This window comes from Colletotrichum godetiae, assembly GCF_030913485.1.
Source record: "Colletotrichum godetiae strain CBS 193.32 chromosome Unknown BDP55scaffold_13, whole genome shotgun sequence".
In the NCBI taxonomy this organism is placed as follows: Eukaryota; Fungi; Ascomycota; class Sordariomycetes; order Glomerellales; family Glomerellaceae; genus Colletotrichum; species Colletotrichum godetiae.
The window spans coordinates 556,485-578,431 of record NW_026851261.1 but is presented as its reverse complement, the minus strand read 5'-3'; the positions used below and the strand labels follow the sequence as shown (position 1 = coordinate 578,431).

Below are 21,947 nucleotides of genomic sequence, written 5' to 3'. Positions count from 1 at the left end.
TACGGATACGTACCACTGTTCCCCGGCCTTTGCCCGACCGTACTGTGTAGAGGGATATTTCACCGGATGTCGTCCACTGTCACGTTGCTGATCGCCACCCCGTGGTCCACCGTCCAATTCCCGGATGGTGGTGGCCCGAATTCCACGGCCGAGTGGATACTGACAGGGACCGCTCGCGAGAAAGAAAAGAGGCTCATGTTGCTCAATCACGAGAGAGGAGAGGGAGGGTGGCACTGAGAGCAACAAGAGACGACATATCTCGGTCGGTTTGTTGCGCGCGGCGCAGTACGTAATTCTTTACCCATGCGTCGACGCATTCTCATCTATCATCTACACATACAGCTATGGCTCTCTCGAGTCCGGTACGCTATTGCTCCCGGTCGAGATTTCCATCGTCTGATGATTTCGACAAATCCCTCGTCCTTCATCTTGGCCCGTCCACATCCGTGTTGCTGCCTCCCCTGAACATCGCAGCTGGTTGGGCATTGAGTAGAATGAGCCCAGGCTCGACAAGCGCCGTCTGGAAAGACGATCCGAGTAAGGGAGGGAGGTGTGGGAGGGAGCCAGCGCTGGGAGGCCCGTCTTCTCTCATGTTCTCAACTTCTCCTTCATGTTCGGACGATCTGGTTGAACCGAGTCTCGTACTTGCGACACTGATCGCCCGCCAGCGCACACAGCCCGGTGCAGTACCAGCTACGAAACGGCACCCGTTCCCGCCCGCGCATGAATTCCCCGACATGACCTCTACCACCTGATGGCCCCTTGCCAATACCCTATTATTCGCCGTTCTCCTTTGGGCAGTCGAGCCGCTATCAGCTTAAGTCATGGGCAACGACACATATCAATCGCGGTGGGGAGGGCTATCCCTGGCGAACACCCAATTCGAGCGCGCCGAGGCATGAAAGATCGCCTCTGAGCCACAACCTCACGAGGAGATCCGAATGTTTTCCAGGAAACGCCACCCGCGGTCAGCCACCCCTGTTCGGTGCCACCTTGCGAGCAACGGCTTGTGGCGCGGTGTGGCTTCCCCTGCCTGCCGGAGCCACAGATCTCTCTCGTATGCTATGCCGGCTCGTACTTCGTGCTCCCCGAGAAAAGGGACCGGCTTTGTGGTACGTAGGACCAACTCGCTTCGCTTCCTGTGCCACAAGAGAGCAGCTTACAGATGCCGATATAGTACCGATATAGTGTTCTTCATCGGATGCCTCTGGACTACCATCCTTGCGTAGCTGGAAACCCCGGCGCTCAAGAGTCAGCCGCTACTGGCATTGTTCACAAGGAGGCATTTTACACGCCTTTACACAACGTATCGGCGCCTGTTCCTGAGCTAGTTCAAGCTGCTGTGGCTCGTTTTGCGATAGCATGATTTTCAGCTGCTCAACAAAAAACGCCGGGCCTGCATGCTTGCCCAGCAAGCTTGCATAAGCGTGGACCACTCAGAAGCTGTTTTCTGGTCAGCGAGTATTAGTGCACTTATCATGAGCGTTGCTGATATCATCAAGGCTGCCCCTCGGATTGAGGGCTTCCCCCGCTTTGAATGGTTGCATTGCCGCCCAAACCTGGCCATAGGACGACGACGACAGCCACGACAACATCACATCACATCACGGGGCAAAGAGGCACACACGTATTAACGCACTGCAGCCCTGCGCGCCAAGGCTGGCGGCAGTCGTCAACTCATTCATGGTGCATGACTGTTTAACAAGACGTCGTCTTCTCTGTTTGCTGTTATCGCGTCCTGGTTTCATCTATCCGTCACATCGTAATTGCCCGTCTGCGTTGTGAGGGCGGCGGCGCTCAACCCTCTCTCTCCAATGCCGTGAGCCGGCGCTGACATGTCTACCTCACACCGCCCTGCCGGCCCTGTCGCAGACCTGCGTCAGCCGCCTGCCATGAGAGCCCATCACATAATGCCGTTTGCCGCCATGTGAAAGAGAAGAGCAGGGGAAAAAAGAGGCATGTTGACCCAATTGAAGTCCCCTGGCCAAGCATCACTCTACTTGGCCATGCCATCCTTCTTCTCCTCGTGACCGTTTGCATCTTCCTTTTCTACCTTCTCGAACTCTGCATAATCGTCACAGCCTAGATGTGATTTTGCCGATGTCAGTAAGAAAGTGCTCACTCGGCCAGCCAGGCCAGCTCGCCCTCCATCGAGAGATTGAAGACGGGATGGTGGCTTGTCTCACCTTCAAAGACATAGCTCTCGCGCGTCCAGACGTGCATCTTGTCCTTGCGGAACTCTTCAAATGACCACTCCACGCGCTCCAGGTTCTCCGGGCGCTTGTAGATGTATGCCATGGCCTCCTTATCCTCTTCCTTCTGCTCCGCACCCGCACCAGCATCACCACCACCGCCGCGGACCTTGACGGTGACCATCTTCTTCTCGTACTCGGAGCCCTCGAAAAAGTCGAGCTTGAGGACGTTGGCGTCCGTGAGGCCCGTGGCGTAGATTCCCAGAACAGAACCGCCGGCTTCGGGGATCATGCCCGGGTAGTCGGCGGACTGGACGCGGTGGCGGGTGTGGTCGTGCAGGAGGGCGGGCGTGAATGTGTAGAGGTCCTTGATTGCCTGGGGCGGGTTGCCGTTGCCTTGGACGACTGTGAAGAAGACTTTGGGCTCCATCTAGGGAGGAGTGTTAGTCACATGAGCTTCTCGAAAGGTTGACGAGGGTGAGATAGGTGACTGACCAGAGTGCCTGTCGAGAGTGTTAGCTAATCGTCATGAGATATTACGTTGAGACTTACCGTAGAAGAAGGCTGTATGCGGTCCGCTCATCTTGAATGCGATGTCTAGGTGTTGGACAGAAGTAGGTAGGTTATGTGTTATCGGAATGATTTCGTGAGATGTTGAAGTTGACCAAATGAGAGACGTTGCTCGAGCGCAAAGGATGCAGAGGCCTTCGGAAAGAAACCCAGTGCGCAAGATTCCAGTCTTTATACACTCCTCTCCAATCTCAGATGAAGCTAGTGACTCACTCGTGCCTCCCCGTCCAAACTTAGAATACCGATCTGCCTGATTGAGGTGGATTGGTTGACAATTAGAAATGCCAAGATATAAAACCGTTGTCTTTTCTTTTGTGAACTTCACACAAACATGGAAGAATGATGTGCCTGCATAAAAGCCGTTTGAAAACGTGAAAGAAACCTTAGATAGGCAAGCAACGACATAAGACTGAACAAAGGTGACCGAAGAATGAGGTGGAATCCCGGCCCGCCTCCGGACCACGATTCACCGGCGGCCGGAGCTCTTATCGCTCCCCAGACAAGATAAGGAGCTTTGGGCAAACACCCCTGCCCCCAGACGCGGCCCGGTAGGCACTCCGGGTGGGGCTTTTATGGAGCATATACCTCGGATCAATATTATTCAGGCGCCTAGCGCCAAATGATTTGGCGGCCGGTTCCCCCAGCTTCGCGACTGCCTTTGGAAATTTGAGAGCTCACGTCGAGCCTGGGCCATCAAATCCATTTAATCAAGCCGCGCGACCTTGAGCGATTGGGAAACGACTGGGGCACCCCGATAACCAAGGCACACGCGAAAGACAGACCGCAATCGTAAAATTACCTTTTGGTCCTTCTGTTCACATTCACAACCACCAGCGGCCTTTTTTCGCCTTTCACATCGTTTACAAGATACCCCTCCAACTCCGGCGCGCGCTCTCTTCCGCAACCTCGATCCATCAGCCTCGCCGCGACACGAAGTCATCTACGATACCCTCCTCTACCACGCATGGGAACGAAGCACGCGTCCCCCGAGGGCCATTGACGCCGCCATGTCGGGCACCACAATTGACGATGTCGTCAAGCGACTTAGCAGTCCGGACACGGGTAGGGAACGAACCCCTCGTGCGATGCGATGCGATCGATTCCTCGAACCCGGAACCCCGCCGTGGTGGAGGCGCATCACCTTTCGTCATGGTCTTGCTGACATGTGTGTGGTACAGACTCGAGAGTCAGGTTAGAGGCGGCGACTACCTTACGCGACAGCTTAGATCACTACACCAACGGGACCATATACCCCCCTTTCCTGAAGCGAATGGTTCCGATCTTCCTCGCCATTCTAAGAGGACCATGCATCTTCCAGAGCAACTCCCCGGAGCAGGTGAGCCATCCCCACATCAACCTTGATGAGTGCGCCCGTTAACATTGAATCCCAGAAACTGCGAACATGTATCCTCGAGGTCCTCAACCGATTGCCAGCGACACCGTCCCCACCCGAACCCTTCGAACCCTATGCTGAAGAGGTTGTCGATCTGCTGATGCAGCTGGTCCGAACGGACAACGAAGAGAATGCGACGCTATGCGTCAAGATTATCTCGGATGTCATGCGTCACCAACACAAAGTCCTGCAGGGCAAGGTGCAGGCATTCCTCAACCTGATCCAGGAGCTCTTCGAACAGATGGAGAAGGTCGTGCGGGAACAGCTGGACAACACGTCACTCTCGACAGCATCAAACTCTGGAGCACCATCAACGCCAGGCAGCTCCCAGACGAACTTCCAGTCACCTAGACCGGGCTCCCCCGTAGCGTCGGTCACAGATCTCGGCCCGGATCCCCAACAGCAGAATCGGTTGCTGCTGAAGGGCATGCAGTCTTTCAAAGTCCTCTCGGAATGCCCTATCATCGTGGTTTCCGTCTTTCAGGTCTATCGAAATACTGTTGCGTCAAACGTTAAGGCTTTCGTCCCTCTTATTAAGGGGTTCCTCTGCCTCCAGGCGAGCGCGCAGAAGCAGGCACATGCCGATGCGAAGGCTAGGGGACAGATCTTTACGGGAGTGAGCCCATTGATTAAGAACCGGGCCGCTTTCGGAGAGTTCATCACAGCCCAGGTCAAGACGATGAGCTTTCTGGCCTACCTTTTGCGGCAATACTCTCAGCAATTGACAGATTTCTTACCGACACTACCTGAGATCGTGGTTCGGCTCCTGCAGGACTGCCCAAGAGAGAAGTCAAGTGCGCGTAAGGAGCTGCTTGTTGCTATTAGGCATATCATCAACTTCAACTTCCGCAAGATCTTCTTGCCAAAGATTGACGAGCTCCTGGACGAGAAGACGTTGATCGGCGATGGCCTGACGGTGTACGAGACTATGAGACCACTCGCGTATAGCATGCTCGCCGATCTCATTCATCACGTTCGCGATAGTCTCACGCCGGAGCAAATTCGCAAGACGGTGGAGGTTTACACCAAAAACCTCCAGGATAACTTCCCAGGGACAAGTTTCCAGACCATGAGCGCCAAACTCCTCCTCAATATGGCGGAGTGCATCGCCAAGATGCCTAACAAGGTCGACGCGCGGCACTATCTGATCATGATTCTGAACGCTATTGGCGACAAGTTCGTGGCCATGAATAGACAGTATCCCAACGCAGTGAAGCTCTCGAAACTCTACGCCCAGCAAGCCGCTGACGGAACCCAGGATAGCTACCTTGCGGACAAGGATCACCCGCCTGACTGGGACGAGACCGACATCTTCACTGCCATGCCGATCAAGACGTCAAATCCAAGGGACAGAGGCGCAGACCCCGTTGTGGACAACAAGTTCCTGTTTAAGAACCTGATGAACGGGCTGAAGAACACTTTCTACCAGCTCAGAACGTGCAATGTTAACAACGTAATCGACGTCCAGAATGCCCCTCAACACTGGCAAGATGTTGCCTACGGATTCACAGCTGAGGAGGTTAACGTCATCGTGAAGCTGTTCAGAGAGGGCGCCTACGTTTTCCGCTACTACGAAATTGAGAAGCCGGCAACCGAGTCCCAGTACATGTCGCCCGTGGAGTATATGGCCAACTTCTACATGGTTTCTAGCAGTAAGGAAGAGAAGGAATTACTCGAGACATTTGCGACTGTCTTCCACTGCATTGACCCGGCGACGTTCCACGAAGTCTTCCAGCAAGAGATCCCCCATCTGTACGACATGATCTTTGAGCATACGGGATTGCTCCACATTCCTCAGTTCTTCCTCGCGAGCGAAGCCACCTCACCAAGCTTTTGCGGCATGTTGTTGCGCTTCTTGATGGAGAGAATCGACCAAGTTGGCTCAGCAGACGTCAAGAAGTCGTCAATTCTGCTGAGGCTATTCAAGTTGGCCTTCATGGCAGTCACGCTCTTCGCCAACCAGAACGAACAGGTCCTGCTTCCTCACGTTGTGGACATTGTCACTAAGTCCATTGAGCTGTCGACAAAGGCCGAAGAGCCCATGAACTACTTCCTACTCCTGAGATCGTTGTTCCGAAGCATCGGTGGCGGCAAGTTTGAGCATCTTTATAAGCAGATCTTGCCACTACTTGAAATGCTGCTGGATGTGCTCAACAACCTGCTCCTGGCAGCAAGGAAACCTGCCGAGCGTGACCTCTACGTGGAGCTGTGCTTGACGGTGCCGGCACGTCTCAGCAACTTACTGCCCCATCTCAGCTTCCTGATGCGGCCACTAGTTGTCGCCTTGCGCGCCAACACTGATCTAGTTGGTCAAGGACTGCGTACGCTGGAGCTTTGTGTCGACAACCTTACTGCGGACTATCTGGACCCCATCATGGCTCCGGTCATTGATGAGCTGATGACGGCGCTGTTTGACCACCTTAAACCCCATCCCTACAGCCATTTCCACGCTCACACGACGATGCGCATCCTTGGAAAGCTTGGAGGCCGTAACCGAAAGTTCATGACCGACGCGCAACCCCTCAACTACAAGGACTACGCCGACGACCCGACCAGCTTCGATCTCCGCCTGATCGGCTCCAAGAAGGATAGAGCTTTCCCTGCGGAGACAGGTGTCGATTTCGCTATTAGAAAGTTGATGGAGCAGCCAAAGGCCGGCAAGGGAAACCAGTCGCGTCAGTATGATGGCTACTACAAGAAGCAATCCTTCCACTTCATCAAGTCTCAGCTGAAGATGCGGATCGGCTTCGAGAACTTGCCCGACGATATGCCTAGACTTCTGCGCCTCCAAGCTCAAGATCTAGCCGCTAGAAGAATTGACTTTGACTTCTCTGCCTTTACAACACACGACAGAGAGCGATCTATCCCCAAGAAGGACGAGCAAGACGACCTACTTAAGCGTTTGCTGAAGGCCGTCATGTTTGCCGAGTCTTTGCCTGATTTCAAGGAAGAAGCACAGGCATTCCTCATGAACATCTGCAAACACTTTACAATCATTGAGGTCGGCCGGGCCTTGGTTGACGTCAAGCGAACGTACAGCCCATTCGATCCCAATGCCGGTGAAGGCCCACTCTTTATTGATACCCGGGTGCTCTCTGATGCTATTGTGGAATCGTTGGCTTCGGATCACCCAGAGGTGCGAGAATCTGCGCAGCGCGCGATCCGGGAGGTGTATGACTCTGCCACCACAATTCTGGGCAATGAGCAGAGTGTTGCTAGGCTGCCTCTCTTTAACAACTTGAGCACCACATTCTGCCACGGCTGCTACGAAGAAGAATGGTTCACCAAAACTGGCGGCTCTCTTGGTATCAACTTCCTTCTCAATGAGCTTGACCTAGGTGACCTATGGGTTGCGGGTAAGCAGATTGAGTTCATTCGCTCTCTCATGTACGTCATCAAGGACATGCCCCAAGATCTCCCTGAGAAGACTAGAAGATCTGCTCAGGTCACCTTGGAGACATTGTTGCAAAGAATCACAAAGAATATCAAGAAGGAGGATGCCATGCCACAGCAAAACCCAGGTCAGCCGCCGCAACAGAGGTCCCGCCTCGCACAAATCTGCATGCAGTTCAATACGGAGTTGGCGCATATGAATCGCCATGTTCGCGAGACTGCGAAGCGATCACTCGAACTGATCGCCAAGGCGGCCAATTGTGCCGTTTGGGAGCTGATTGAACCCTACAAGGAGCGATTTCTTCAGCCAATCTACTCCAAGCCCCTTCGTGCCTTGCCGTTCCCCATCCAGATCGGTTACATTGACGCGATGACGTACCACATGACCTTGCGGAAGGAATGGGTTACTTTTGACGACAACTTGACCAGACTACTTATGGAGTCCTTGGCTTTGGCTGATGCGAGCGATGAGTCTCTGGCCAACAAGCCAGGAGAGTTCAGAACGCACGAATACATCGTTAACCTTAGGGTGGCATGTATCAACATCCTCAGCACCGCCACCAATTTCGAGGAGTTTGCGCCCCTCAAGCAAGGTAGCCACCCTACTCGTTCCAAAATTGTCTCGGTATTCTTCAAGTGCCTGTACTCGGACTCAAAGGCCACAATCGACGCGGCATATAATGCCCTCAAGAATACCCTGGAGGCCCATCAGAAGCTCCCGAAGGACTTGCTCCAAGGTGGTTTGAGACCAGTGCTTGCTAGTCTCCAGGACCCCAAGAAGCTCTCGACTCATGGCTTGGAAAACCTCGGCCGACTCTTGAAGCTGCTCACTACATACTTCAAGGTCGAAATCGGAGCTCGCCTGCTCGAACACGTCAAGGTGCTTGCAGAGCCCAGCACTCTGCAACAGCTCTCCTTCACCTTCTTTGAGCAGAATGCTCCGATGAAGGTCATTGCTGCTGTCTTCAACGTCTTCCATCTTTTGCCGCCCCAGGCAGAGGGTTTCAAGCAACGTCTCATTGATATGGCATTGGAGCTGGAAGAGAAGCTGCGCCGTACCCACGAAAGTCCCTTCCGAGCACCGTTGTACAAGTTCATCAACAGGTACCCCAACGAGGTTTGGAACTTCATTCTGCCGAAGCTTGAAGATCTCAAATACGGACGCTTCATCTCACAAGTGATCCGCAACCCCGAGAGCGGCCCCCTAAGAGAAACGGTGTCTTCCAACGTTCAAGCCCTGATCGACTTCTGCAATAATGCGATTTCTCAAAATAAGGACAATAAGCTCGTCGCCGTCGTTAATGCCGTTCACATTCTCTACTCCCTTACCCAGTCGCCTGGAACAGACACTTGGCTAGAGAAGAAGGAGCATCTGACCTGGTTGAAGCAAGTCGGCAAAGAGCTGGAGAAGCAGATGCGGGGCCATACACTTGCACCCAACTTGAGACTTCCCGCGTGCCAGGCCTCAGACCAGCTGATGTCAATCTTCATCAAGTCTTTGGAACGCAACCCCAAAGACCTCGAGTCGCTCTTCAGCCTGGTAGATTCCGTCACGACTGACGACCTCCGTGCCTCGCAGCCTCTGATCGCCTACATCTATAAGAACATCGTCAGCAGCGATTCGCCAGAGTTCTGGAAATCGACGGTTCTCAGATGTCTTGACGCCTACCCCCAGAAGAACATCTCTCAGAAAATGAAGTGTTTCTTGCTGCACTACATTGTTAATCCGATCGTTGCCATGGACGTGCAGCGTAACTGGAACCTGCCGCCACAGACCAAGGGTCGATTCATGGACAAGACCATTATCGATGCTGTCAACGCGAAGATATGGAAGTTGCACCAAGATGCCAGCCAGCATGACAATGATGATCTTCTGCAGCCAGGCATCGACCACACGAAATTTGAAGTTCTCCAGCTGTCAGCGATGTTGGTCAAGTACCACTCTACCATTTTCCAGGAGGCTAGGAAGGACATCATTAAGAGTTGCTGGACCTTGATCCGACTGGACGATGTCATCAACAAGCACGCCGCCTACGTCGTGATCGCCTACTTCATCGCGCTATATGAGACGCCGGTGAAGATCGTCACACAAGTATACCTCTCACTGCTGAGAGCAAACCAGAACGAGGGACGGGCCTTGGTCACACAGGCTCTGGAGCTGATAGCTCCCGTTCTGCCCAAACGACTGGGAACACAGGCTCATGATCGTAATGCGGGATGGGCGCTGGCACCTAGAAAAATCCTCGCCGATGAAGGGCAGAATGTGCAGCAGATGACCAGCATCTTCCACTTCTTGGTCAGGCATCCTGACCTGTTTTATGAGTCGAGAGATAAGTATGCTATGCTCATAATATCGTCTCTGAGGAAAGTTGCGGCGCCACCCAACCCTTCAAATGAGTCCAAGAAGCTCGCTCTTAACATGATGTGGCTCATCTGGCTCTGGGAGCAACGGCGTATTGAGGGCAAGGGAGATGCAGTGTCGCGTTCCATCTCCGAGTCACCGACGTCTAAGAAGCGCAAGTTGGACAGCGGAGATCAGCCCATGTCGTCACCCCCTACTGTCAGGCAAAACCTAGACCGCAACGATTATCAAATTGCGCCTCTCGCGCGCCAGAAAATGATTAAGTATCTGGTCGAATTCATTGCTCAGCTGAATGAGCGGTACCAACTACCGTCTACCAAGGCAAGAGACAATGCTTCCACAAACGGCCCTGCCATGCCGCCCACATCTACCGAGTTGTGCAAGAAGGCCATGAGCCTATTTTACAACTTAGTTCAGCCCCAGTACTGGGGTGATCTGGACATTGACCTCTACCCCAATGTCACCGATATTGTCTTGGCCAGCGACAAGACGCAGAACTTCCTTGCAGCGGATCCCTCTGACGAGAAGTTTGATGAGAAGTTCATCACAAACATCATCAACACTCTTCAAGTTGTTCGCATCATACTGAACTCCAAGCCAGATGAATGGATTGCCAAAAACATGCCATCGGTCCAAAAGGTCCTCGATAAGGTCCTCAAAAGCGAAAACCCCGAGTTGCAGGATTGCTTGCACCTTGCAGACAAGAAGTACGATGATGACCGCGACCTGAAGTCAATCATCCAGAGGGTACTCGATGCTGTTCCTGAGGACGTGCCGATGGAGGATGCCGACGCTGAGGGTGAGACGGAGTCACAAAACTCCGAAATCATCAACTCTTTGTCCTCGATTGCCGGCGAAGCCATGGCGGCAGGACACTATGGATCCGGAGTCAACATTCTGTGGTCGTTGGGCAACCGCAAGCCCTCCGTCATTGACCAACATATCCCGGTCCTCATGAAGGCTTTGCAGAGCAAGTTGGCCCGCGAACACGTTCAGCATTACACGGCCGTCGCCAATCATCAGGCAGGGCAGCCTCGGACCCAGGATGCAAACACTCCGACGGGAGAAATGTCAACGTACGATCTTGATGTTTCGACTGCTCTCATGACCAAGGCTATCCAGGTCGTCGCGTTGCGAATGGAAGTCCTGGGCGACAACCGACGGCCATTCCTCAGTGTCCTCGCGACACTAGTAGAGAAGTCTATGCACATCCCTCTGTGCGAGGAGATCCTCAACATGGTGGAAGGCTGGGTCTTCCGCTCTGAAGGCACCTGGCCTACGCTCAAGGAAAAGACTGCAGTTCTCCACAAGATGTTGTCCTTTGAGCATCGCCAAGACTCGACCATGTTGACGAAATTCCTCGAGCTGGTCATTCGCATCTACGAGGATCCCAAGATCACCCGTACCGAGTTGACTGTTCGCATGGAACATGCTTTCCTGATCGGCACCCGCGCTCAGGACGTGGACATGCGCAACCGCTTCATGGCTATTTTCGACAAGAGTCTTTCAAAGACTGCCAGCGCACGCCTTGCCTACGTTCTGACCTCTCAGAACTGGGACACTCTGGCTGACAGCTACTGGCTGGCACAGTCATCGCACCTTCTCCTTGGCGCGGTTGAACTGAACAACCCCATCCAGCTGCACCAAGAAGACTTCAAGACAATGCCACTCACTCAGCTCTTTTCCATTCATGCCAAGGATAACAGGGAGCCCACGAGCATGTCGGACGACAAGCTTGACAATTTGGTCACTGCTCACCGACGTTTCATGAGCGAGCTTGGTGAGGTCAAGGTTCGAGACCTTATTGAGCCTCTTGTCCAGCTTCAACATGTCGACAACACCCTTGCTCATCAGCTTTGGATCGCCTTGTTCCCTATCTACTGGTCTGCGACGATGAAGGAAGAACGCACCGATCTCGAGCGTGGCATGGTTGCCCTCCTCACCAAGGACTACCACAGCCGCCAGATCGACAAGCGACCGAACGTGGTACAATCTCTCCTGGAAGGTGCGGCCAAGGCCTGGCCGGATTGCAAGATTCCGCCGCATGTTCTCAAGTACGAGGCCAAGACTTACGATGCGTGGTACACCGCGCTCGTCCAGCTTGAGAACGCCGCCATCAAGCCAGAGATCGAATCGGCAACTGTTCGTGAAAGCAATCTGGATGCACTTGTCGAGCTGTATGCTTCTCTACAAGAAGATGACCTGTTCTACGGCACTTGGCGTAGACGATGCCAATTTGTTGAGACGAATGCTGCACTGTCTTATGAGCAAAACGGAATGTGGGACAAAGCCCAAAAGATGTACGAGGCCGCTCAGATCAAAGCCCGGACGGGTGTCATCCCTTTCTCTCAAGGAGAATACGTCCTCTGGGAAGACCACTGGGTTTTGTGTGCACAGAAGCTACAGCAGTGGGAGATTCTCCAAGATTTCGCCAAGCACGAGAACTTCCAGGACCTGCTTCTAGAGTGCGCGTGGAGGAACAACACTGAGATGTGGCAGACACAGGAGCATCGTGAGGCGCTCGACAACCTTATCAAGGGCGTTATGGACGCTCCGACGCCTCGACGTGCATTCTTCCAGGCCTTCATGTCGCTTCTCAAGTTCTACAACAAGCAAGAGACGCCTCAGGACTTTGCGAAGTCGTGCGACGAGGCCATTCAACTTTCTATCCGGAAGTGGCATCAGTTGCCGAAGCAGCTCACCAAGGCACACATCCCTTTGCTTCAGAACTTTCAGCAGTTGGTCGAACTCCACGACGCCAGCGTGATCTGCAATAGCTTGGCTAGCACCAACCAGTCTAACTTGGACGTTAAGAGCGGAGAACTCAAGCTCCTGCTTGGTGCATGGCGCGATCGTCTGCCCAACGTCTGGGACGACATCACTGCCTGGCAAGACCTGGTAACCTGGCGCCAGCATATCTTTGGCCTCATCAACCAGACGTACCTCCAGCTACTTCCTCAAGGGGGTGGACAGAACGCCAGTGGTGCCTCGTTTGCCTACCGTGGATATCACGAGACTGCCTGGATCATCAACCGCTTCGCACACGTTGCCCGCAAACACAGCCTGCCGGAGGTCTGCATCACACAGCTTAGCAGAATCTATACGCTTCCCAACATCGAGATCCAAGAAGCTTTCCTTAAGCTGCGCGAGCAGGCCAAGTGCCATTACGAGAATCCTGAAGAGCTTACGAGCGGATTGGACGTGATCAACAACACCAATCTCAACTACTTCAACCCACCTCAGAAAGCCGAGTTCTACACTCTGAAGGGCATGTTCCTGGAGAAACTCAAGCAAAAGGAAGAGGCCGATTCTGCTTATGGCACAGCCCTGTACTTCGATATCACCGCTGCCAAGGCTTGGGCTGAATGGGGCTATTTCAACGAGCGCAAGTACAAGGAGGACCCGACTGATATCAACTCGGCCCGCCAGGCACTTACGTCGTATCTGCAAGCCGCCGGCAGCTACAAGAATGCGAAGTCACGCAAGCTCATTGCTCGCATCTTGTGGTTACTCAGCCTGGACGATGCCAACGGCTCCATTGCAGCTGGCTTCGACGACTTCAAGGGCGAGACTCCTGTCTGGTACTGGATCACATACATTCCTCAGCTCATCACTGGTCTTGGACATAAGGAAGCACCCAGGGTCCACCAGATCCTGAGCAAGATCGCCAGGTCCTATCCTCAAGCGTTGTACTTCCAGCTACGAACCAACAGGGAAGACATGCTTGTCATCAAGAAGAACCAAGAAGCCAAGGAGAAGGCCCGCCAGCGTGCCCAGTCGACGGTCTCCAACGGCAAGCCCAGCGCTTCGCCTCAACAGCCCAAGCAAGACGGCGTCCCGAAGCCGGATGCTTCTGGTTCAAGGCCCGGTACTGCAAGTGGCGGCGACGCGAATGCCTCTGTTAAAACCGAAGGCAACGACGCCAACGGCACTCCGGCTGCTCAAGCCAATGGTGCAGCTGCTGGCGGAGATCAAATTACCGCCGGTCAGAAGAAGCCGCCATGGGAACTTACCGAGGAAATTATGAGCGCTTTGAAGACCGCCTTCCCCCTCCTCGCGCTGTCGATGGAAACCATGGTGGACCAGATCCAGAAGCACTTCAAGTGCCCTCCCGATGAAGACGCGTACCGTCTTATCGTTGCTCTGCTTAATGACGCGCTAGCGTACGTCAGCCGCATGCCTTCATCGTTCGCCAAGGACGTCAAGCTTCCCTCCGCCACGGAGACCAACATTACGCGCTTCGCCGAGACGATCCTCCCAGCTCACATCAAGAAGTCATTCGAAGCCGATTTTGTTACTGTCAAACCGACCATGTACGAGTATATCCATAAACTCCGACGTTGGCGTAACAAGTTTGAGGAGAAGCTTGATCGTAGAACGACTCGCGTCTCGCTGGAAGCATTCTCGCCGCACCTCTCCGAATTCCGTTACCAGCGGTTCGATGATGTCGAGATTCCTGGCCAGTACCTGCATCACAAGGACAAGAACCAAGACTTCATTCGCATTGAGCACTTCTTGCCCAACGTTGATCTCGTCCGATCAATCAGCGCATCGTACCGCCGTCTCCAGATGCGCGGTCACGATGGAAGTATCCATTCGTGGGCTGTCCAGCACCCGGCGGCGAGACACTGCCGTCGCGAGGAGCGCATCCTGCAGCTCTTCCGACAACTCAACCAGACCTTGGGTAGGAGAAAGGAGAGTCGTCGCCGAGACCTTCAGTTCACTCTGCCTCTGATGGTTCCTCTGGCGCCTCACATTCGTATTGTGCAGGAGGACACATCATATATCACCCTCCAGAGTGTATACGAGGACCACTGCCGACGCCACGGCATGTCCAAGGACGATCCCGTGTTGTTCACCATGGAGAAGTTGCGCGGCGTTCTCGACACGAAGAACTCGGTAAGTGGTGCGATCAACGAGCGGATTACAAAGTCTAACGATTCGTCACAGAAGCATGCTGAGCAAAGCGCAACCGCCCGACTTGAGGTGTTCCACGCCATCCAGGAGAAGTGGGTGCCACAGAACTTGGCCCTGGACTATTTCCAGAAGGCCTTCCCCGACTTTACCGAGTTCTGGCTGTTCCGCAGACAGTTCTCGTACCAGCTTGCATCGCTCACTTTTATGACGTACATCCTGTACATGCATAACCGTTACCCGCAGAAGATCAACATTGCTCGTGGATCCGGCAACATCTGGGGTTCGGAGCTCATGGCGTACATGAGCGCTGCAAAACCCTTCTTCCACAACCCAGAGCCGGTGCCATTCCGTCTGACGCCCAACCTCCAGACGCTTATGGGCCCATTGGCGACGGAGGGTATCTTCAGCTGTGCTCTCATGGCTATCGCGCGATGCCTCACAGAGCCCGAGTACGAGCTCGAGCACGCACTCACGCTCTTTGTGCGCGATGAAATGATTTTCTGGTTCACGAGCTCCCACCGGACGGTGCAAATGACGGAGAACCAGCTCCGCGAATCGGTGCAAGTGAACAGCGACTCAGTGGTCAAGCGGGCCGTGAGCCTGGCACAGAGCCCCGTTGGCAATTTGCCTGCCAACCAGACGGTCATTGACCTCGTCGCCAAGGCTGTCAACCCTATGAATTTGGCGCAGTGCGATGCGTTATGGATGCCATACTTGTAAGAAGACGTGTGAGGAGGACGAAAGGAGACAGGACCTGGAGATTACCCGCGCGTGTGTGTCTCGGGAGGTTACCGTTTTGTATGATTTTAGCAAGGCGTTTGTGGGATGCGAAAGAGGCCTAGGGGGACCTGGAGGTCATGACGGCCATGCATGATTATTTGGCGGGAGAGCAAGGGAGAAAAAAAAAAGAATGGTTCAGAGATGACGATTCCCTGTTGTAATTGTACGGCCGTCTAGTATCGGAAGCTCTCTCACACATTAGCTGGTTGGAGCTCTCGACGTTGAAGCAAGATTACAGCTTCATGATAATCAGATTGTTTGTGTTCAAGTTTGCTATTTGGATGGAAGTTCAATTTGCCTTGTTTTAGACTTTGCAGTGATGGATGCGCCACACATTCACGATTAAAACGAATCGTTGTCTAGGCGAAGATGAACTTTCATGCGTAGAGTTTCGGGAGATCGGGAGAAATGGCAGTGTTGCGGCGCGTGGAAAGCCGGGGTCGACCTGGCTCGGCTAGCCAAGGACCCTTGTCTCCAAGCCTCCCTGACGCCAAACGCCAACTTACCAGAGCATCGGTGACAGTCCGAACTCGCTTGGCCGCCACCACTTCTTTCTCCCCATCGTTTGTGTGGTTCACTCGTTCAGAGGACGAAGTCCGCAACCCGCCCGCCAATACGGACTACGTACCAATACCCACTCACTCACCGCGGAGAGTCCACCGGGCGAGTCGGGGCGCGTTTCTTGGCTTGGCCTTATCAACAAGTAGTTTCTTGAGCTTCCTTATCGGGTGCACTCACACACAAAACTCCACGTTGGAAAGATGGATGACGATTTGTAATCCCGGGGAGTGAGGAGCCATCCGGGGGGTGTGGACTGGGGCACGGCGGACACGGAAATGCCATTCTATTGCTTGCTTGCTCTTGTCGGTATCTTTTTGCCTGTCTGTTTCTCAACACTTCTTATCTTTCAAAAGTCCGTTCTTCATCTTCCCCCTCTTGGCTCTTTGGTTCATAGTCTTTGCCGGTGGCTCTCTCGGCTTTGGTATACCTCAAACTACATCACAGACTCAACTATCAAGTTTGAGTTGTCCAACGCAGTTACTCCACGGTGCCGTATAAGCCTTATCTCCGCCGAGACACGCGACAGCTTAGCAACATCACTGTCCCCATCCCCTTCACCATCGTATCAGCATATCAACGTCGTTCACCATGTCTGCCACCACCATGGACAGCTCGTCCAAGAAGGCGCCTTTGAGCCTCGCGCATCACTTCTCCGAGGTCACGAAGAGGCGTGAGCCCAGCAAGATGAAGGAGTACTACAAGTACTTTGAGATCCCCGGTATTGGGAACCTAGCTGGAGGTTAGTATCCGAAACCCCAAACTCACATTATCACCCCCCGAATAGCTTCGACTCTTTTATTTCAGTCCAGCACGTTTTTTGTCGTTACATCTCTCTGTTTCTCCTCTGCACACTAGTGGTTGCACAACATCGATGGGATTGATTTGGTACCACGATCTATCCAAAGTCCCCAATCCCCTGAGATGGGAAGGAATGCCGCAATATATGCCGTAATGTGCACCTTGCGTTGCGTGCTCCGCGCTCACCGTCACGTACGTGCGGGATCGCGCGTCAACGCTCCAATGATATTCGCAATCCCGATTTCGGCCACACACTACCCTGGAGAAAGCATGAATCGCTGACACTTTTTTGGGAAACCCTGTTTTACAGGCCTTCCGCATTCGAGCTTGTTCCCGTTTGACACCCTCGAGGCGCAGGCGGCGAAGCCCGAACGATGGGAACCGTCTCCGATCCCCGATGACGGCAGCACCACTACGACGCTCCCGATCCGGAGCACCGCTGCCGCCGTCTCGAGCCAGGACAAGGAAAAAGACGTCAAGGCCTCCCGGCACGTCACCGTCCCCGGCACCGACGACGACCGCGACCCGCTCCGCCGCATCGACGTCGCCACGGCGCTGCAGTACGGCACGGCCGAGGGGTACCCGCCCCTGCGGTCCTTCATCCGTCAGTTCACGCGGGACCACCTGCACCCGGACGTGCCGTACCTCGGCGGGCCCGAGGTGATTCTCAGCTGCGGTGCGACCGACGGCTTCTCCAAGACGCTGGAGCTCATTACGAACCCGTGGAGTCCCGCGAAAGATGCCGCGGCGGAACGGCCCGGTATGCTGTGCGAGGTCTTTGTGTACAGCCAGGTCCTGTCGCAGGCGCTGCCGCGGGGCATACAGGTCGTGCCTGTCGAGATGGATGATGGCGGCATGATTGCCAACGGCCCTGGCGGGTTGGAGGAGGTTTTGGCTGGGTGGGATGAGAAGAATGGCAAGAGGCCGCATTTCATGTACACCGTGACGTGAGTTTGCTTCTGTTCTCTCTAAACTCTATCTCTCTTTCTCTTTCCCTGTTTGGGGGGAGGATCGCTACTCTTAAAGGTAAGACAAGGAAACACGGCTAACACGTGGCGTGGGGTAGGATGGGTCACAACCCGACCAGCGGTATCTTGTCCGTTGAACGCCGCAAGGAGATTTACGCCATCGCTAGCAAGTACGATGTCATCATTGTCGAAGACGACCCGTACTGGTACCTGCAGTACCCCTCTGCTGTCGTCGAGGAGGCCAAGTCGCGCGGACTGGAGTTATCTCCCTCTGCTGCACCTCCGACTTACAAGCCCGCCAAGTCTTCCGGCTACCAGTTCCTGGATTCCCTGATCCCTTCGTTCCTCAGCATCGACACCGAGGGCAGAGTCATCCGCCTCGACACCTTTTCCAAGACCATTGCGCCGGGATGCCGCATGGGCTGGATCACGGCGCAGCCGGCCATCATTGAGCGTCTACTGAGGTATGCACGATCCCATCCAACCACAAGGAATCGAAGCAACCATCAAAACTAACACTGTTATCTCCCAGAATCACCGAAGTCACCACCCAGCAGCCCTCCGGCTTCGTGCAATCCACCGTAGCGGAGCTCATCATGGGCGACCAGCCCCCCGCGGCCCGCACCGCCTTCGCCGCCCTCACCTCGCGCCAAAAGCAGACCTTCCAAGGCTGGAAAATGGACGGCTGGGTCCGCTGGCTGTCCGGCCTCCGTGGCGTCTACGAGCGCCGCATGAACCGCATGTGCACCATCCTCGACGAAGGCTCCATCCAGCTCAAACAGTCGACCCCGCGCAGCGCCGACGACGCCGACTGGGGCGTCGTGAGCAAGACGCAGCTCTACGAGTTTGCCTGGCCGCGCGGCGGCATGTTCATCTGGCTCAAGCTCCGGCTCGAGACGCATCCGCTCTGGATGGCGACGGGCGGCGAGAGGATCCCCCTGCTCGACGGGGAGAGGCTGTCGACGGCGCTCATGTTCTTTGCGACCAAGAAGCCGTATCGCGTGCTGGTGAGTCCTGGGTTGATCTTCAGCGCTACGCCGGCGATTCGGGCAGAGAGGGGATGGGCTTATTTCCGGTTGTGTTTTGCGGCGGAGACGGAGGAGAATGTAGACTTGTGTTCGCAGAGTTTGGCGGATGCGATTCAGAGGTTCTGGAGATTCAAGAAAGTGGAGGAGGTGGAGGACATCCTCGGAGACTTTTTCATGGCTCAGGGTGAAGAGGAGGGGCTTGAAGGGTTGGGCAACTTGGGTAGTCTTATGGGATGTTGAGGATCTTTTTAGATCTTTAGGGGATGGACATTTTAATGAATCTGATGAACCAAACCATTCATGGCGTAAGAGGACGTGGGTTATGTACAGCTCACGTTTGATGGAGGCCATGGAGTTTAGAGAACTTTTTGTAGCTACCTTACAGTCACTACGTAATAGAGAGAAAATACAAAAAAAACAAGAAAATGTCATAATCACGTGGATTCAAGTCGTCACGGTCCAGGGGCAGACCAAATACACCAAGACTTTTGTGTGAATTCAAGGGAATCATTTGTCCATTGATGAATTGAGGTCAACATTTCCTAGTTGCCATTACGCCTCAAGCACAAACCATGCTAAAATGTAGCCCCGTCCGTTTCAGAAACCTGCATTCCACCACCGTCGTCAGAACACCCGTCCCAGAGAGGAAACTGTTTATTTCTTCTGGGCAGCCTCCTTGGCGAATACCGAGGCATAGGGGTTCAGGCGGAGCATGACCTGCTTGTTCTTGAGGGGGTTCTTCTTCTGGACCGCGGAGCGGCGGGTGACGGCGTAACCCTTGGGCTCGTTGAGGGCGGACTGAGTTTCCGAGCTGTTGATCAGACGGGTCAAGTCGCTCTGGGAGACGATGTTGGAGGGCAGGAGGAAGTCCTTCTTGAGGGCGGAGGGGGTGGTGGTGGTGCCGTAGATGGTGTCCAGGGACTTGAAGGCGGCCGAGGTCCAGACGACGAAGCGGCCGAGGTGGCCACCGGGGGCGAGCTGGAGGAGGTTGAGGGCGGTGACGGGGGAGGTCTCAACACCGGGGACGTTGCGGAACGCGGTGACGAGCTCCTTTCCGTCGACCTCGGGGTCGTAGATGACCAAGGGGCCGCGGCGCTGGCGGTGGCGGCGGCCACGAAGCTTACCCTTACCGGCGCGGAGCTTCTTGGACTTCTTGACCTTCTCAACGTCGTCGGAGGCACCGACGGTCTTCAGGAGAGAGACAGCGGCGGCAGTGCGGGCGACGGCGGCGTTCTCGAAGAGAGCGGAGTCGACGACCAGGGGGACCTCGGGGACGTTGGAGACCTGGTGACCGCGGGCCTGGAGGAGGGGAGCAACGCCGGAGGCGGCGATAGCGGAAACGGTAGCGTAACGTCTGTGGATTATGCCTGTTAGAAACGCTGGTTCTTTTTTCCGCTGATCTTCACGATCCCCGCAGTGGGGTGATGAAGAATCTGGTGAAGGGAAAAAATCTTACCTCTGGCCCTGGGAGACCTTGACGTGCCACTTGCGCCAGGTCTTGGTAGGGGCGAACATGCGACCGGAACGGCACATGTTACCGAAGGCGGCCTGACCGGCACGGTGAGTACCACCACCGGAGACACGGGGAATACGGGCAACAGCGCGACCTGTAGTGTTTCTGTCAGCACAACGATTCCCCTCTCAGAGTGACGTCTTCCGTAGATTTCTCTCTCTCCAGCTGTCGTGGATCTTCCAATTCGTTGAGAAAGTTTTCGCCTCGGTCCCTCGGACATCCACCACATGGCAGGTTGCATCGTAACTCCCGTCCCAGATGTCTGCTCGAGGTCCCGTTCGCGTTCCTTTCCCCGTCGAATTTTTGGTTCCCCGCTCCAGCTGGAAAATAGAGTCCTTCTCCTCGTAACGCTCTCGCTTCGGATCGGATGTCGACTAACCAGTTCCCCAAGACTCGGCAGAGGTCTGGTGACCGGCCTTCTCGCTGACGGAGTAGGGCTGGCGCTTGTTCTTGGCCAGGCCCTTGTGAACCTCCTGGACGATATCGGGACGGATAGGGCTCAGGAAGACAGCCGGCAGGGTGTGGGTGTTGCCGGAGGACTTGCCATCCTTGCCGATGATGGTGACGGTAGGTCTCGAAGCCATTGTGTTGATCGTTGATTGACCTGTGAAGAGAGAAAAAAAGGACAAGCGGTTAGTTGATGATAATGGAAGGACAGAAAAAGAATTGGAAATCGCCCGGACGCCTTGCTAGAATATGGAGAATTCCGATTTTTTCGTCCAGAGCCAGGGAGTAAAGAAAATTGAGCTTACCTGGGTCAACGGTGGGCTTCAGTGGCTGCTGGTTAGTGACGGGGTTGAAGTTTGCACTTTGGCTTCGCGATCAATTTCACACGACAATGTGAGAAAAAAAATCGGTGTGGGCGGCGGAGACCCTAGGTACCTAGGTACCCAGGTGCCTGTTAGCGAAGCCCGGTTCGAGTCACGTGAGCCGCCAATAAGACAGTGCTTCCCAAAAATGCTCTGACACAGTGCTTGCCCCACCTTCACGGTATGCTGGAGGGCGGGAGGCGGGGCCTGGGGGTTCACGTCAACGGGCCTCTTCAGATCTTGGAAACGCGTGTTAGTACATGCGAGGAATGCGCCGGGTAGTTCATCATCTCTTACAAGTTGATGCAATCTATTCGAGCGATTTAAATATTATACCAAGCGAGTTGAGATGGTTTTGTCTTGGTCTGGCGTTACAGCTGAGAGCATCTCAGGTGCATCCCACAAGGTGTACAACTCACTTCCCTTTCAGCGCCTCGGGCAACATTCCGTTTCGTTGCCATGTTCTACCTTAAAGCTAATCAATGTTCGAATTAGCCCGGATTGAATTCGCACCATCGCACCACACAAAACTGACTGTTTGGTTCTAGGTACCATGGGTAGGTACGCTGAGTGAGAGACGTGTAGGACGGCAGTAAAGTCGTCGATAGACACGCTATCTTGCACATCGCCCCCCAAACTGCAAAAATAGAAGCTGCTTTCGAA

At 54.4% G+C, this 21,947-nt stretch overlaps 4 protein-coding genes across 4 annotated transcripts; 2 read left to right on the top strand and 2 right to left on the bottom strand.

Moving 5' to 3' along the window:
- Nucleotides 1–1,996: 1,996 nt before the first annotated feature.
- Nucleotides 1,997–2,775, bottom strand: BDP55DRAFT_726916 (AIG2-like family protein; the record flags this gene model as incomplete). The annotated part of the gene is made up of 4 exons (XM_060579217.1): nucleotides 1,997–2,082; nucleotides 2,187–2,622; nucleotides 2,688–2,695; nucleotides 2,745–2,775. 4 exons carry the CDS (start codon nucleotides 2,773–2,775, stop codon nucleotides 1,997–1,999), a joined length of 561 nt encoding a protein of 186 aa, XP_060431720.1.
- Nucleotides 2,776–3,449: 674 nt separating this feature from the next.
- On the top strand, nucleotides 3,450–15,873 carry BDP55DRAFT_766911 (FAT domain-containing protein). Its single transcript, XM_060580975.1, has 4 exons — nucleotides 3,450–3,824; nucleotides 3,941–4,098; nucleotides 4,154–14,809; nucleotides 14,861–15,873. Exons 1-4 carry the CDS (start codon nucleotides 3,770–3,772, stop codon nucleotides 15,545–15,547), a joined length of 11,556 nt encoding a protein of 3,851 aa, XP_060431719.1. The 5' UTR covers nucleotides 3,450–3,769; the 3' UTR covers nucleotides 15,548–15,873.
- A 705-nt stretch (nucleotides 15,874–16,578) lies between these two features.
- BDP55DRAFT_75578 (aromatic amino acid aminotransferase) lies at nucleotides 16,579–19,620 on the top strand. The gene is made up of 4 exons (XM_060580750.1): nucleotides 16,579–16,907; nucleotides 17,277–17,913; nucleotides 18,033–18,398; nucleotides 18,467–19,620. Exons 1-4 carry the CDS (start codon nucleotides 16,757–16,759, stop codon nucleotides 19,200–19,202), a joined length of 1,890 nt encoding a protein of 629 aa, XP_060431718.1. The 5' UTR covers nucleotides 16,579–16,756; the 3' UTR covers nucleotides 19,203–19,620.
- BDP55DRAFT_548660 (ribosomal protein L4/L1) lies at nucleotides 19,617–21,059 on the bottom strand (the record flags this gene model as incomplete). Its single annotated transcript, XM_060568862.1, has 3 exons — nucleotides 19,617–20,316; nucleotides 20,419–20,569; nucleotides 20,855–21,059. 3 exons carry the CDS (start codon nucleotides 21,057–21,059, stop codon nucleotides 19,617–19,619), a joined length of 1,056 nt encoding a protein of 351 aa, XP_060431717.1.
- Nucleotides 21,060–21,947: the final 888 nt, after the last annotated feature.

What these genes read in the sequence shown, in the direction of transcription:
- BDP55DRAFT_766911 (XM_060580975.1), top strand. Translation starts at nt 3,770, where the DNA reads ATGTCGGGCACCACAATTGACGATGTCGTCAAGCGACTTAGCAGTCCG. An exon ending in ACTTAGCAGTCCGGACACGG is followed by an intron (nt 3,825 to 3,940) that starts GTAGGGAACGAA and finishes TGTGTGGTACAG; the next exon opens with ACTCGAGAGTCAGGTTAGAG. An exon ending in AGAGCAACTCCCCGGAGCAG is followed by an intron (nt 4,099 to 4,153) that starts GTGAGCCATCCC and finishes ATTGAATCCCAG; the next exon opens with AAACTGCGAACATGTATCCT.
- BDP55DRAFT_75578 (XM_060580750.1), top strand. Translation starts at nt 16,757, where the DNA reads ATGTCTGCCACCACCATGGACAGCTCGTCCAAGAAGGCGCCTTTGAGC. An exon ending in TATTGGGAACCTAGCTGGAG is followed by an intron (nt 16,908 to 17,276) that starts GTTAGTATCCGA and finishes CCTGTTTTACAG; the next exon opens with GCCTTCCGCATTCGAGCTTG. An exon ending in CATTTCATGTACACCGTGAC is followed by an intron (nt 17,914 to 18,032) that starts GTGAGTTTGCTT and finishes GGCGTGGGGTAG; the next exon opens with GATGGGTCACAACCCGACCA.